Source organism: Pangasianodon hypophthalmus, chromosome 9 (genome assembly GCF_027358585.1).
Source record: "Pangasianodon hypophthalmus isolate fPanHyp1 chromosome 9, fPanHyp1.pri, whole genome shotgun sequence".
Lineage (NCBI taxonomy): Eukaryota > Metazoa > Chordata > Actinopteri > Siluriformes > Pangasiidae > Pangasianodon > Pangasianodon hypophthalmus.
In genome coordinates, this window is record NC_069718.1 from 110,067 (window position 1) to 126,348 (window position 16,282).

At 40.4% G+C, this 16,282-nt stretch overlaps 1 protein-coding gene across 1 annotated transcript; it reads left to right on the plus strand.

Moving 5' to 3' along the window:
- The first annotated feature begins 261 nt into the window (after window positions 1–261).
- On the plus strand, window positions 262–16,202 carry gpd1c (glycerol-3-phosphate dehydrogenase 1c). Its single transcript, XM_026911872.3, has 8 exons — window positions 262–407; window positions 7,422–7,599; window positions 8,392–8,532; window positions 9,215–9,353; window positions 9,517–9,629; window positions 9,726–9,959; window positions 14,237–14,343; window positions 15,129–16,202. Exons 1-8 carry the CDS (start codon window positions 367–369, stop codon window positions 15,223–15,225), a joined length of 1,050 nt encoding a protein of 349 aa, XP_026767673.1. The 5' UTR covers window positions 262–366; the 3' UTR covers window positions 15,226–16,202.
- The last annotated feature ends 80 nt before the right edge of the window (window positions 16,203–16,282 follow it).

Sequence of the window (16,282 nt, forward strand, 5' to 3'; positions counted from 1 at the left end):
TTCTTCCTCATGTTGTCTCAGGGAGTTTTTACTTGCCACCGTCGCCTCTGGCTCACTCATTAGGAATAAATTCACATATTTACATTATATTTTTTTAATCCATTTATTTCTGTAAAGCTGCTTTGTGAAAATGTCCATTGTTAAAAGCACTATACAAATAAAATTGTATTGAATTGAATCGAATTATTGATGAGCTATATTTGGTTTAGTTCTGCGTAGCATAATATTTCCAAAGCACACATTTACTCACACACACTCACCACTCCCCAGTGAGAGGCGTATAAGGAAGGCTAAACACACACACACACACACACACACAAGTTCATTCAGGAAGTGACCCGCAGCACAGACACTGAGCAAATCAGGATGCCGGGGAAGAAAGTGTGTATTGTTGGATCTGGAAACTGGTAATACACTCATTATAATATTGTGTGTGTGTGTGTGTGTGTTGTAAAGTACTATAAGTGGCATCACTGTAATGCATTATGTTATGCATGTAATGTTAATGTGTGTGTGTGTGTGTGTGTGTTTTATAAAGTACTACAAGTGGCATCACTGTAATGCATTATGTTATACATGTAATGTATTGTGTGTGTGTGTGTGTGTGTGTGTGTTATATTTATGTGATTATGGATGCACACACACACATGTGGTATCTTTCAGAACATGCACCAGTATGTGTGGAGTTGTGTTGCAGGTGTGGTGGTGTGTTTCTCTATGTGATTGGCTAATTAAAACAAGGAGGCTCCTCCCCATGCTGTCTCTGATTGGCCGAGAGTAGAAACTCTGGTGTAGTTTTTAAAAGACACAGCAGAACTAGCCATGTGTAACTTGTCTCACTGACAGCTGCTCTGCATCACACTGTCAGTGTCAGTCTTTATTTATTTCACTTTCTGCTGTTGAAATCTAAATGGCCAGAATTACATAATTGGTGGTGATTAATTTTTTGTAACAGCAGCTCTGACAGTAGTGCAGCTGCAAATCACAGGTTTATATTAATGCACTCCTTCTAATACGTTATTGTTTCTATATCAATAGTTCATTCACCGGGACTTGTAAAGCTGATGCTCCACATAAATTGATTTAAAGACATGCAGTTGTTGATATGGTGAAGTTTTCTGTAAGGAGATGTTTAAAAAAATAAAAAATTTATGGAAGGAGTCTCCAGTGCTTTGTAACAGCAAGAGTGAGAACAGCATAGTTTCTGTAGGGGAAAGTCTGGGTGCCTTAGGCAGAGATAGCAAACCCCCAGATCTCACAGCGGGGTGAATGGGTGACGGCTCGGCAGCATAATCGCAAAGCCAAAGCTAACGCTAAGGCTCACCCATGGAAGCACCACTCCTCCCCGCTTCAGAAGTCTAACAAGTTTGCTCTCCTCAGTGGAGAATCCACTGAGAAACCTGAAAGAGCTCTGGTTATTGGAGACTCGATCTTGCGGCACGTGAAATTAGCTAGGCCTTTAGGGGCACCAGCAGCTTTAGTTAGGTGTATTCCGGGAGCCAGGGCGCCGGACATAGCAGGTAATCTTAGGGTCTTAGGCAAGCACGGGTTCTCAAAGATAGTTATTCATGTAGGAGCTAATGATCTACACCTTTACTCAGTGAGAGGTTAAGTAAGTCTACCCGGTTGATTCCACTAATTATTAAATGGAATGCAAGATGGCACCGCGGATGCCTGCCTCGGTGTGTTGGTGTGCTTTGTTTTGTCTTGTTTGGTTTGTTTAAACAGTTTTTTTGTGATGATACCGGGAGCTCATTCACTAGAGAAGAGTGCTTCACGGAAACGTGGCTGTGTGGACTGATACCGGACTGTGTGCTGCAGCTGGCAGGATTTCAAGTCTTCAGAGCGGATCGCCACACAGAACTTTCAGGCAAGATGAAGGGTGGAGGAATTTGTTTTTACACTAATAATGGCTGGAGCAATGATGTGACAGTGATTCAACAGTACTCTTCTCCTTCTCTTGAGTAATTGTTCATAAACTGCAAGCCCTTCTACTTCCCACGTGAGTTCGCTTCACTCATACTGGTCGGTGTTTACATTCCACCGCAAACCAATGTGCTGGAGGCATAGCGTATGCTTGCCAATCAGATACTGTGTGTGGAGCGCACATACCCAGACTCATTTGTTATTGTCCTTGGCGACTTTAACAAAGGTAAACTCACACATCAACTCCCTAAATACAAACAATCTATAAAATGCACGACCAGAGAGGAGAACATTCTTGATCACTGTTACACTACAGTAAGCAGTGCCTATCATGCCGTCCCACGAGCTGTACTGGGACACTCGGACCACATCGTGGTCCATCTGATTCCTGCATACAGGCAGAAATTAAAGCTCTACAAACCTGTTGTGAGGACATCAAAGCAGTGGACCAGGGAGGCTGTGGAGGATCTTCAGGCATGCTTGGACTGTACTGACTGGGATGTATTCAGGACTGCAACCAACAGTCTGGATGAGTACACAGAGGCTGTGACATCATACATAAGCTTCTGTGAGGATAGCTGTGTACCATCACTTACCAGGGTGAGTTACAATAATGACAAACCCTGGTTCACAGCCAGACTCGGACAGCTAAGGCTGGAGAAGGAAGCTGTGTTTAAGACTGGGAACAGAATCAGGTTTAAAGTGTCAAAGTACAAGTTTAGCAAGGCAGTGCGAGAAGCTAAACAGCTGTACTCTGAGAAGCTACAACAGCAGTTCTCAGCCACTGACTCTGCTTCTGTCTGGAAAGGGCTCAGAAAGATCAAAAACTACAAACCTAAAACCCCCACTCTGCTAATGACCTGGGGTTAGTATCCCCCATGACACCAGCCATCAACTCCAGCTCCAGCCTATCAGCTTCACTACCCCCACCACAGCAGGGGCTGGGGCCTCTCCACAGATGCACACCTCAACGACCCCCTCCTCCTCCTCCTCCTCCTCCCCACCACAAGAACGAAGACTCTCCATCATAGAGAGAGATGTTAACAGAATCTTCAAGAGACAGAACCCACACAAAGCAGCCAGACCAGAGTCTGTCTCTCCATCCACCCTGAAGTACTGTGCTGAACAGCTGTCTCCAGTGTTTACAGACACCTTTAACACCTCACTGGAGGTATGCCATGTGGCAGCCTGCTTCAAGACCTCCACCATCATCCCCATCCTCAAAAAAACCAGGAGCACAGGACTTAATAACTACAGACCTGTTTCTCTGACATCTGTGGTAATGAAGTCCTTTGAGTGCCTCATGCTGTCCCACCTCAAATCCATCACAGACCCTCTTCTGGACCCCCTGCAGTTTGCCTACAGAGCCAACAGGTTGGTAGATGATGCAGTTAACATGGCCCTCCACTTCATCCTCCAAAACATGGACTCCTCAGGAACCTATGCCAGGATCCTGTTTGTGGATTTCAGCTCTGCTTTCAATACAATCATCCCGGCTCTGCTACAGGACAAGCTCTCCCAGCTGTGTGTGCCCGATTCCACCTGCGGGTAGATCACAGACTCCCTGACTGACGGGAGGCAGCACGTGAGACCGTCTCTGACTCCCAGACCATTAGTACTGGTTCCCCCAAGACTGTGTTTTTTCTCCTCTACTCTTTTCTCTGTACACCAACAGCTGCACCTCCAGTCACCAGTCTGTCTATCTATTGAAGTTTGCGGATGACACCACCCTCATTGGGCTTATCTCTGAGGGGGATGAGTCTGCCTACAGGTGGGAGATTGACCATCTGATGACCTGGTGCAGTCAGAACAACCTGGAGCTCAATGCGATGAAAACAGTGGAGATGGTGGTAGACTTCAGGAAGAACCCAGCCCCATCCGACCACATCATCATCCTGTGTGACTCCCCAGTCAATATTGTGGACTCCTTCTGCTTCCTGGGAACCATCAACACCCAGGACCTCAAGTGGGTGCTGAACATCAACTCTCTGATTAAAAAAGTGCACCAGCTAAAGACATTCAACCTACCAAAGACAATGATGGTGCACTTCTACACCTCCATTATCGAGTCCATACTCATCTCCTCCATCACCATTTGGTACACTGCTGCCACTGCCAAGGACAAAAGCAGACTGCAACGTGTCATTCGCTCTGCTGAGGTGATTAGCTGCAATCTGCCACCTTTTCAGGACCTGTACACTTCCAGGACCCTGAAGTGGGCAGTTACGATTGTGGCTGACCCCTCTCACCCTGGACACAAACTTTTTGAGGCACTTCCCTCCGGCAGGAGGCAGCGGTCCATCAAGACTAAAACCTCATGCCACAAAAACAGTTTTTTTCCATCCGCAACTGGCCTCATCAACAATACCCAGGACCCACCATGGTCTCTTATCTGCCTCCATTTTGCTGTTTCATATGCTTTACATTAATGCACATATTTACAACATTTGGCAGACACCCTTATCCAGAGTGACTTACATTTATCTCATTTATACAACTGAGCAGTTGAGGGTTAAGAGCCCTCAGGGGCCCAGCAGTGGCAGCTTGGTGGTGTTGGGGAATGAACTCGTGACCTTCCAATCAGTAGGCCAACATCTTAACCACTAAGCTACCACTCACCCTCACACAACTCAGATTGCTGTACTGCACCTTCTTACTTCAAACTGTGAGCATTGGCCACTTTTGCACATCCTGCAATAATGTACAGTTAATGTCTTTATTCTTATTTTCCTAAATTTTTATATTTTTATATTTATGCTCATAGTTTTCATAGTTTTATAGTCTCTTTATATTTATGCTTCTTTCATAACTTTCTCTTTTCTGTTTTACTTTCTTATCTTACCTTACAGTGTTTACCTTATTGATATTATTTTTATTTCTTGTATTTTACTGTTATTACGAAGCACCAGTACACCAAGACAAATTTCTTGTACATGTAAACCCACGGTACTTGGCAATAAAGATGATTTTGATTCTGATTATTTACAGACCCCCAGGGCCATATTCGGAATTCCTATGTGAATTTGCAGATTTCATCTCTAACCTGGTTGTTTCTTTAGACAAAGCATTAATTGTTGGAGACTTTAATATTCATTTTGATAATCCAGAAGACCCTCTGAGAACAGTGGCTCTGTCCATTCTAGATTCAGTAGGCAATAAAGAACATAAGAGGACTCACTCATAGTGGTGTTCACACTCTTGATCTAATACTAACGTTCGGATTAAATATAGAAAATATAGTCACATTTCCACAGTCTGAAGCTATCTCAGATCATTAGCTCATCTCATTTAAAATGTATCTATATCATAATACATGCACTTCTCCATGTTACCACATCAAATGTACATTCACATCAGCTACTGTACATAGTTTTATCAATAATCTCCCAGAACTATCAACTTAGAGTTAACATTCTGCTATTGCTCCACTTAAGAGAAAAATAATTAGAGACAAAAACAACTTTATGACTTTATGAATTTTTTTCAATGACAATGACAGTATAACCACAAGTCATGTGAGTTGGAGTTGGATACAAATGCATTTTAGAGTTTTTTTGAAGACACGGGCAGATCCAAAATGTGAAGCAAAAACTATAAAAAGAAACAAGCAAGTCATCAGGTGATCAACAAACAACAATATGAGGGAAAATCCAAAAACCAAAATATCTAAACACAGAGTACAAGGCTTTGTAAGTTCAGGTAAAAGCACACTGAGCATTACTTCACAAAGAATCTATGTTGCAATGTATATAGTAATATGCATATATATAGTGTGTATGATTGGGATCAGGTGTGCATTATTAGAACTTGGGTGACTGTGCACATGATGGTGGAGTGTTGTGATGGGGTTTGTAGTCCTTGGCAGCCATGTTTGTAGGCCGCGGTGTGTTCTGGGAAGTGGAGTTTCTCGCTGATTCCAGCACTGACATGACAACATCAGATCAGCGATTGGAATGTTTTACTCCCCTTCAAGAGACTGAAAAAATTTCACTAATTTCCTCATCAAAATCATCAATTTGTGTACAAAAACCCAACCTCAATCCCTGCCAGCTGTCCAAATATAGGCCAATATCAACCCTCCCCTTTATCTCCAAGATCCTAGAAAATGTTGTAGCACAGCAGCTATACTCATACATACAGAGGAATAACATTCATGAAGTGTATCAGTCAGGATTCAGGCCTCATCATAGCACAGAGACAGCACTGGTTAAAGTGGTAAATGACCTACTACTGGCCTCTGATCAGGGTTGTGTCTCCTTGCTTGAGTTGCTTGACCTTAGTGCAGCTTTTAATATATAAATATAATATACTATTCTCCTTGATAGACTAGAAAATGTTTTTGGAATCAAGGGAACAGCCCTCGCAGTTCAATTCAATTTGTAAAGTACTTTTAACAATGGACATTGTCACAAAGCAGCTTTACAGAAATAAATAAATTCTCAATATAAAATTTAAATTAATAAATTTATACCTAATGAGCAAGCCAAATGCGACGGTGGTGAGGAAAAACTCCCTGAGATGATATGAAGAAGAAACCTTGAGAGGAGCCAGACTGAAAAGGGAACCCATCCTCATCTGGGTGACACCGGATAGTGCGATTATAAATCATTCCCTTCTATAACCACTTCCTGGTTAATGAACTTAACCATTTCTATGAATTTGTCGACTCTAGCACTGCTAATATTAGCACACTGACTAATACTAGCATCCCCACTAATGCAACAGAGATGTGCTCATCCATCAGAGATGTTTGTGTACTCATTGTGTCTTGACATGGAAAGAGGGAAGTATGTGAGACAGCTGTCAAATTGATTACGGTTCAGCCTTCAACACTATAGTCTTGCTCAGGCTGTTTGGTAAGCTCAGGGAGCTGGGCCTGTGCACCTCACTCTGCCGTTGGGTTCTGGATTTTTTTTTCTCACAGTACGCACAACTGTTTAGCCACACACAAATGTGTATACATCTGAGCTATACTGTACTTTCTGGAGAAATGTGTTTGTGCTGAACTAACTGCCCCATACACACTGAGAGTACAGACTCGAGGAGTCATAATACATAATAATTCCCCAGAAGGGTTAGGGGAAGTGGACCAGTGTGAGACAGAAAAACAGTGGAGTTAAACTGCACACACACACACACATGACCTGATTGCAGAAGACCAAATCATATAAACACAGAAGAGCAGGGAGCCAATGAGATTACATTACACAGTCATTACACAGTCTGTGGGTGAAGGCTCTAATACCTCTAAGGCCTCTAAGCCTCTAAGGTTATGGATAGTGGTGGTTCAATGGTTAAGGTTCTGGGTTACAGCTCAGAAGATCAAGGATTCAAGCCCCAGCACTGCCAAGCTGCCACTGTTGGGCCCTTGAGCAAGGCCCTTAACCCTATCGTGACCAGAAAAAATTACTGTAATGTACATGTGACAAATAAAAGCTTCTTCTGATACTAAACTAGAGTAAATATGTTTTAATAGAATTTGTGTGTGTCTTCAGGGGTTCAGCCATCTCACGCATCATTGGGCAGAATGTAAAGGCGTCCAATCGGTTTGCGCCAGTTGTTAACATGTGGGTGTTTGAGGAGATCATTAATGGGAGGAAATTGACCGACATCATCAACACGGAACACGAGAATGTCAAGTACCTCCCAGGACACAAACTGCCCAAGAACGTGGTGAGAAACCACTTGTCAGTCTCTCTCACAGACTGCCTGAATATCAGTCTGTCTCTCCTTATCACTCTCTTAGTTTGTCTGTCTGTCAGGGTCACTCTCTGTCTATTTGTCTGTATGTCTGTCTGTTTATCTCTCTGTGTGTCTGTCTATCTTTCTGTCTCCCTGTCGTTCTCTTTGTCTAGTTCCACGTCTGTATCTCAGATGTGTGTGTGAACTGTGCAGTATTTTTTTAACTAATTTGCAGTATTTATATTATAGTGTGTGTGTGTGTGTGTGTTCTCTAAATCACTGCTCCTGAACTGTATCTTTGAAAACTAACCGTAAATAATGGTTTACCTACAGTTCACTATCACTCCACTAAATGTAACCATGGCAACAATCTGAAGAGTTCTTCACCTCCACCTTATCCATATCTTTTCTATTATTGTCATGAATCTGAATTTTGAATTATTTTTGTATGATAAGTTTGGACTTTAGATATTCTAGAGAAATTAGCATAGATAAAAAGATCAGACATGTAAACACTTTAATCTAACTTACACACACAGTTTATTAGCTGGTAATATTTAACTAGAATAAGATCAGATGGGGCGTGTGTGTGTGTGTGTGTGTGTGTGTGTTTATCAGCATAGTCTCTTACCTTAGAACTAAACTTCATAATACCACTGACTGAATTTCAGAACGCATTAAAACTCCAGATATAGGAATTATTTGGACTATGAATCACTTTTCCTATTAATAAATAAATAAAAATTAATGGAAATTCAAAAGAATGGATTTATTTCTACACAGATTGCTGTTCCTGACATTACAGAGGCTGTAGCTGGAGCAGATATCCTTGTCTTCGTTGTCCCTCATCAGTTTATTGGAAAACTCTGTGACCAGATGAAACTTCATGTTAAGCCAGGAGCCATCGGAATCTCACTCATTAAGGTCAGAGCCAATCAGCACTCTCAGAATCTCTCTCAATAAGGTCAAAACAAACAAGAGCCATCAGAATCTCACTGATTAAGGTCAGGACCAATCAAACGAGGTCAGAGGCTATAAAGCTCTCGAGCCATGGGAAAAGCAATCAGAACTATTAGAATCTCACTCAGTAATGTCAGAACCAATCAGAGCCCTCAGAATCTCACACATTAATTTCAGAACCAATCAGAGCCATCTGAATCTCACTCATTTAAGACAGAACCAATTGGTGCCATTGGAATCTCCCTCATTAAGGTCAAAACCAATCAGAGCCATTGGAAGCTCACTCATTAAGGTCAGAACCAATCAGAGCCTCTCTGAATCACACTCATTAAGGTCCGAGCCAATCAGAGTCTCTTGGAATCTCACTCATTAAGGTCAGAACCAATCGTAGCCACAGGAATCTAACTCGTTAAGGTCAGAGCTAATCAGAGCTATCAGAATCTGTCAATTAGTTCTGCTTCTCTGTCTGTCTGTCTGTCTCTCTCTCTTTGTTTCTCTGTCTGTTTTGCTGTCTGTTTCTATCTATCTATCTATCTATCTGTCTGTCTGTCTCTGTCTCTCTTGCTTTGTCTTTCTGTCTTTCTCTATCACTCTCTCAGTCTGTCACTCTGCTTCTCACACTCTTTCTCTGTCTGTCTTTCTGTAGGGAATAGATGAAGGTCCATCAGGTTTGACGTTGATCTCTGACATTATCAGAGGGAAGCTGGGGCTTGATGTGAGTGTGTTAATGGGAGCAAACATCGCTACTGAAGTTGCCGAGGAGAAATTCTGCGAGACCACCATTGGTACACACACAGACACACACACAGACACACACACACATGCGCATTTATGCAAGCAGTCACTCTACCTCAAATATATAAAAAATAGGACACTAGAAAACAAAATATTTGATAAGAAACAATATGTATTTAAGTTGATCTGTGTGTGTGTGTACGTGTGTTTTAGGGGCAGTCAATGAATACAACGGTCAGGTGTTTAAGGAGCTGATGCAGACACCAAACTTCCGCATCACTGTGGTATCAGACAGCAACACTGTGGAGCTGTGTGGAGCACTGAAGGTAACACACACACACACACACACAGACACACAAGTTTAAGTAATATACTTAATGTAAAGCTGAAGCTATGTTATGTGTGTGCGTTGTGTGTATAAGAATATTGTGGCAGTGGGAGCAGGATTCTGTGATGGTCTGGGTTTTGGTGATAACACTAAAGCAGCTGTGATTCGTCTGGGTCTGATGGAGATGGTGTCCTTCGCTAAGATCTTCTGCAGCACCTCTGTCAGTTCTGCTACGTTCCTGGAGAGCTGCGGCGTCGCTGATCTCATCACCACCTGCTACGGAGGACGCAACCGACGTGTTGCTGAAGCTTTTGTCACCTTGGGCAAGGTCACAATCTACCACTCACTCTGCAACACAATCACTACAAACACTGTACATATGATGCTCTATAACAAACATACATAATGCATGTAACAAAAATTGGACATAATAAATAATTGAAAATTACAGCAAAATACAGTAACTGACAATTACATTTCATCCTGTCTTTCATGCTGGTCTGACCAAAGCATTTCATCCACATCACACCTAATGTTCTGTCTGGCTATACAAAGTGGGAAAAGTTGTTTTGCATGACGCAAGCACACTCTACATGCCTCTGCTCCAATGTCCTCACATGCAGCATTCAACAAAAGCTGATGGTCATAAACATTCCAGTGTGGCAAATTCCCTGATTACGTTTGTATAGTGAAAGCATTGTCCCAGACTATTACATATTTTTGTAAATCATTCCTGTCCAGCTCCCTGTCATGCTCAGGAATGACAACTGTGTAAAATGAATCTACCAATGCTAGGAGATTGTAGTTGTGTGTGAGAGTGTGTTGTAGGGCCCAATGATGGGAATGTGGGAAATTGCTCCATATTCTGACATTGCAGCACATATTGTAATGTTGCCCACATGCTGGTCTGGCACATCCACATTAGGCTGAACCCTCTGCCTGGCCTCTGTCATAGTTAAGTCATGGCTGTTTAAATGGTCTACAATTGTAGCCTGTATCTCATCTGAGGCAAGGTTGTGCCTTTGTAACCCTTTGACTCTTCCTTGTCCTCTATGACCCCCTCTTCCTCTTATCAACCCACCGTGTATCCAGACTCCTCTTCCTCTGGTAAAAGCAGGCCTTTTAATGTTGTCTCTGGTCAGCTTGCTCCATTTTTAAAAATAGTGTCTGGAATTCAGTTTCATTTCTCTGGCTTTACGCGTGTTAAGAACTGAAAGCTAATGAATTAGACCTGTAACCCACACCTCAAAGCATGTGTGATTGGCTGATCTAATTTGTGAGAAAATTTAATCCCAAGACTCAACATTACACTTTTTCTCAACTGCTTTGGCACATTTCCTGAAACATTCTTAAAATGATCAAATCTGTAAATGCATCACCAAATCAGTAAAATCAAGTAGCAGAACAGCATATTTCTCTTACAAAACTTCATAACACACTTAATTAGAAAAAAATGGGTTTTAAAAAGGTAGCTTGTGTTTCATAATTCAGTTATCCCTACTGAACAAGCCGGAGGCAATGAAAAGGAAAAGGCAATGAAAACTCCCTCAGGTGACATGAGGAAAAAACCTCAAAAGGGAATTCATCCTCATCTGGATGACACTGGATAGTGCAATTGTAAATCATTTCTCTTCTATAACTGTACACTATATAGCACCCTTTTTCCTCTCGGGTGTGACTGACCTGTACCGTTGGTACCGCATGGCAGCCACAAACAAACAGAGAATTGGTTTGTTTCACTTCACTCCACTTCACTTGAAAGAGCCAAACAAATTTTAGATGGAGTACCTTAAGATACACCTATGTATAAGGCGGGTTACAGGAATTGCACACCAATGAATAAAAGGTGAACTCTAACTTGTTTGCAGAAACTATATTTTTCACAAGTAATTTGCAGTGAGAGTCTTTTAAAGGAACAGATACCAATAAGTACTGCATACACAATAATGAACTCAATACACATTAAGCATTGTTGATAAATGGGTTCTAAATACTCCAGATCAATTTCAGGGAAAAATCACTAGGGTTACATTATAAAGTCAAGTAGTGCTAAGTTTGTTAAAATGAACTTGACAATGAGCATCATTAGAGTTTTAACTTTAGTTTTTTTGTACCAAACTGAAGTTATCAACTGTTCAATGATGGAGACTTGAGTGTAAACTGTTCTTAGAATTGCTGCCTTTATGCTATCCAAGAAAGAACATCAACATCTTTAGGGTGTCTTTGTGGTACCATCCATAGTAATCTCATGGTGATCTTTAGGATGTCCATGTGGGGCCTTAGCAGCAGCAAGTGATTTTCAGATGAACAAGGCTCCAAGCAGAACTGGGGCATCAAGATGGATCAGGCAGATCCGGAGGGCAGAAGGAGTCATAGTACAGTGTCGGCAACAGCATCCAAACACCCCAGTTCACCACAACACTCTATGCCTGTGAACCCTCCAGATCTGCTTTTTCTTTGCCTAAGAAAAACTATTCACTAAAGGCTTGACTAAACAAATATGTTTTCAGCCGAGACTTAAACACTGAGACTGTGTCTGAGCCCCGAACACTAAGTGGAAGGCTGTTCCATAACTGTGGGGCTTTGTAAGAGAAAGCTCTACCCCCTGCTGTAGCACGCACTATTCAAGGTACCAACAAATAGCCTGCACCTTTTGATCTGAGTAGGCGTGGCGGATCATAAAAGACCAAAAGTTCACTCAGATACTGCTGCGTGAGACCATTCAGTGCTTTATAGGTCAATAGTAGTATTTTATAATCAATACGAAATTTGATTGGGAGCCAATGCAGTGTGGATAAGATAGGGGTGATGTGGTCATATCTTCTGGTTCTAGTAAGGACTCTCGCTGCTGCATTCTGGACTAACTGGAGCTTGTTTATGCTCCCACTGGAACATCCAGACAGTAAGGCATTACAATAATCCAACCTAGAGGTAACAAAAGCATGAACTAACTTTTCTGCATCGTGTAGTGACAATATATTTCTTATCTTAGCAATATTTCTGAGATGAAAGAAAGTGATCCTAGTTATATTATCTACATGAGCTTCAAAGGAATAGAGCCAATAACCACATAACTGTGAAATGCAAAGCCATGCAACTTATTTAAACAAATATGCATTTATTCTGTTGCAACACAAATGCATTCTCAGTATTTTTCTTTTGCATTCTCATTTGCTTTTACAGCAAACTGTAGTGCTTTAATGTAAAAAAAAAAAAAAAAAAAAAAAAAAAACTTTACAAACATTGTACATATGATGCACTATAACAAACACAAAACATTTTTCATTTGCTTTCATTTGCCTCCAGCTGCATCATTGTGTACAGTACAGTAAAAGAGATCAAGTATTTAAGTAAACTATTTACACACAGACATACACATACAGTATATACTATAGAATTGAGAAGAATTTTGAAAAAAAAAAGAATCTCAAGTTTCTTTCCTTGTACCGCTCAAGGAATGTGTATTATGCTGTGAAAACTGAACAATTGAAGTGGATATCACACATTGTTTTGAAAACATTGATTTTCATTTGAGGACTGTGCCAAAGCAGTTGAGAAAAACTGTAACAAAAATAGTGATATTATTTTATTAATTCAACAAATCAAAATAGCAAACTAAAAAGATGATAAAATCACCTACACATGACCTCGATTTAGTATAATGTGGCTTTTGTAAATTGTGCATACAAGTAATTGTCAGAGCACGATGTAAAAAAATAAAATGTAAAATAACAGGATGTGCTGGATCAAGTGATATTTAATGCACTGCTGAATAGTGATTGTAGAAGCCACACTGTTATATTAAACAAGTGATTACACAAGACGAAACATGAGACGAAACTTTGTAATCATACAGAGAGACATGAAGGTATAAATAAACTAATCATGAACTATACAGGTAACAGGTAGGTTGACACGGACATGACACAAAAATAACATGACAGACATGAAAATAAACAATGTCACAATAAGAGTATGGGCTAAAGCATCATTAATGTGATAAATACAAATAGGACTATTCATGCAGCAATATATTGGCAATATACTAGACTCCTATTAAACTTATATCACTGCACACCATCTTCTCATTCATATATCATCGCATTAGTCTTTTTATTTTTCGGTTTTAAATTTTCTCTTGTGGCAATGGGTTGGCACCCCTTCCAGGGTGTCCCCTTCCTTGTGCCCCGAGTCCCCTGGGATAGGCTCCAGGTGTAGGATAAGCGGTACAAGGAAAAAAACCTTTCTTCAGTCTGCATTTTCTATCCCTGATTTTATTATTATTATTATTTTTGGTTTAAAGGTGAGTGTTTTCCTTTCCCCATGTAAATATTGAAGTAACCTTTGGATTTAAGTCACTGACTCCAAATACAGCTCTGGGTGAGTCAGTTTTAGATACCCAGCATGCACCGGCCTTGGACTTAAGATTCTTTCTCCAGGAAATGTTTTTATGCAGAAAGTCATGTTTTAAATAAATTAAACTTATATAGTTTTATAAACATGCATAATGAAGTAATAAGTAATCATAGACAAGTTTTCACAACTTTGAAGCATTTCTGTGTGTGTGTGTGTGTGTGTGTGTGTGTGTGTGTGTGTGTGCCGTAGTCTATCGCTGAGCTGGAAGCTGAGATGCTGAATGGTCAGAAGCTTCAGGGGCCTCAAACATCAGCTGAAGTTTATAAGATCCTTCAGAAGAAGAACATGGTGGACAAGTAAGTGATTATCATCATTATCACCATCATTATCATAATTTTTATTCTCACTTGGATCATTTCTTCTAAATGTATAGTAATAGCTGATTGGTTCTTGTAGTTTCCATTTCTTATCTGTGAACAGGAAGTTCCTGTTAGAGCCCTTGTCTTGCCTTGTAACTTTAATGTCTTGTAACTTAATGTCTAAATAGTGTTATTTTGTAAACATCTGTTTGTTAGGATGCTGGTGCTCAGGGTTTCAGCACATGGTTTTATAAGGATCTGTCATTTGTGCATCTAGTGAATTGGTGCAATTGGTATTTATTCAGTATGAAATCTAAAAGCCACAGCAGTTTAAAGTCCAAACCAATGATAGTTCCTTGCTAGTGTCCAGAAGGTTGTGAGTTCCAACCACAGAACTGTCAGAGAGCCATTGGTAGCTTCCTAACAAGAGACGTAATTATTATTTTTATTATCGCTTTTAAGTTGCAGCTGTTTCCAGCACTATCAAGAGTTTGTAAATTTAAATATTTTAATATTTTAATAAATAAATTTATTTATTTTGCTTTTAGAATCAAACCAAGAAAATGGAATGAATGGATTGATTTTTAATGTACCATTTAGTATAATCTTATCCAACATAACCTAAGGAGAAAATGACAATGAGGTAAAAGTGTCTTCAGCTCCAGGGAGTATTGATGCCAATAATATTACTATAAAACATATGTGCTATAACACACATGTTGGTGTGTGTGTGTGTGTGTGTGTGTGTGTGTGTGTGTGTGTGTGTGTGTGTGTGTGTACAGGTTCCCTCTGTTTGTATCTGTGTATCGGATATGTTTTGAAGGCAGAGATGTGAAAGAATTCATCATTTGTCTCCAGAACCATCCAGAGCACATGTGATCTTCTAGGGTCACATGATCCATAAAGAAATCATGAACAGGAACCATACAGAACCATAGAAACATGTGACCATCCAAAATCCACAAATTGTCCAGTACACATCATACTCTAGAACCATACTGATCACAGAACCATCCAGAACCATCCTGGTCATGTACCCTTTCTAGAACCATCCAGTACCCCTTCCAGAACCATCCAGATTATGTATCCTTTGTAGAACCATCCAGATTATGTACCCTTTCTAGAACCATCCAGTACCCCTTCCAGAACCATCCAAATTATGTACCCTTTCTAGAACCATCCAGATCGTGTACCCTTTCTAGAACCATCTAGATCATGTACCCTTTATAGAACCATCCAGTACCCCTTCTAGAACCATCCAGATCATTTACCCTTTGTAGAACCATCCAGATCATGTACCCTTTATAGAACCATCCAGATCATGTAACTCTTTTCAGATATTTTCAGAGCACAGGAACATTCTAGGACCAGATGTGATCATGTAAACCAACAGGACTATAATACGTCATGTATACCTTCTAGAAATATCCAGAGAAAAAATCCACAATCCTTCTAAAACCATCTAAATATGGTTCCAGATCATGTGATGTTTTTACTGGAGAGCTGCCTAACGCACAACATTACAGTTCCACTACAGACTAAAGCCCACTAAAGTCCACTGAGCACACACAGGAACTCACACAGGTTCCACCCTACAAAAGCACTACAAACACTTATGATTAGCGATCGTAATATAATCTTCCTTCATGTTTGTGCATCATTAAGTAATAAGATGAATAACACATTTTTAATAATGATTGTTTATTGTAATGCTTGTTTAAGGTACATGTTTAAAGCTGATTGATTGGTTTAGCTGAAATACAATCATTATAAATCAGAGAATGATAAATGTTTTAGCAAAGTGTGAGTTTTAATACTGACAAACAATAAAAGTACACAATACAAGTGTAAATACAGATATGCCTTTCTTTTCTTCTGTAAAAAATACTGCTTTCTCATCTCCCTACCAGAGGACACACTGCAAAACTCATGCTGC

What these genes read in the sequence shown, in the direction of transcription:
- gpd1c (XM_026911872.3), top strand. Translation starts at nt 367, where the DNA reads ATGCCGGGGAAGAAAGTGTGTATTGTTGGATCTGGAAACTG. An exon ending in TCGGAATCTCACTCATTAAG is followed by an intron (nt 8,533 to 9,214) that starts GTCAGAGCCAAT and finishes GTCTTTCTGTAG; the next exon opens with GGAATAGATGAAGGTCCATC. An exon ending in ATTCTGCGAGACCACCATTG is followed by an intron (nt 9,354 to 9,516) that starts GTACACACACAG and finishes CGTGTGTTTTAG; the next exon opens with GGGCAGTCAATGAATACAAC.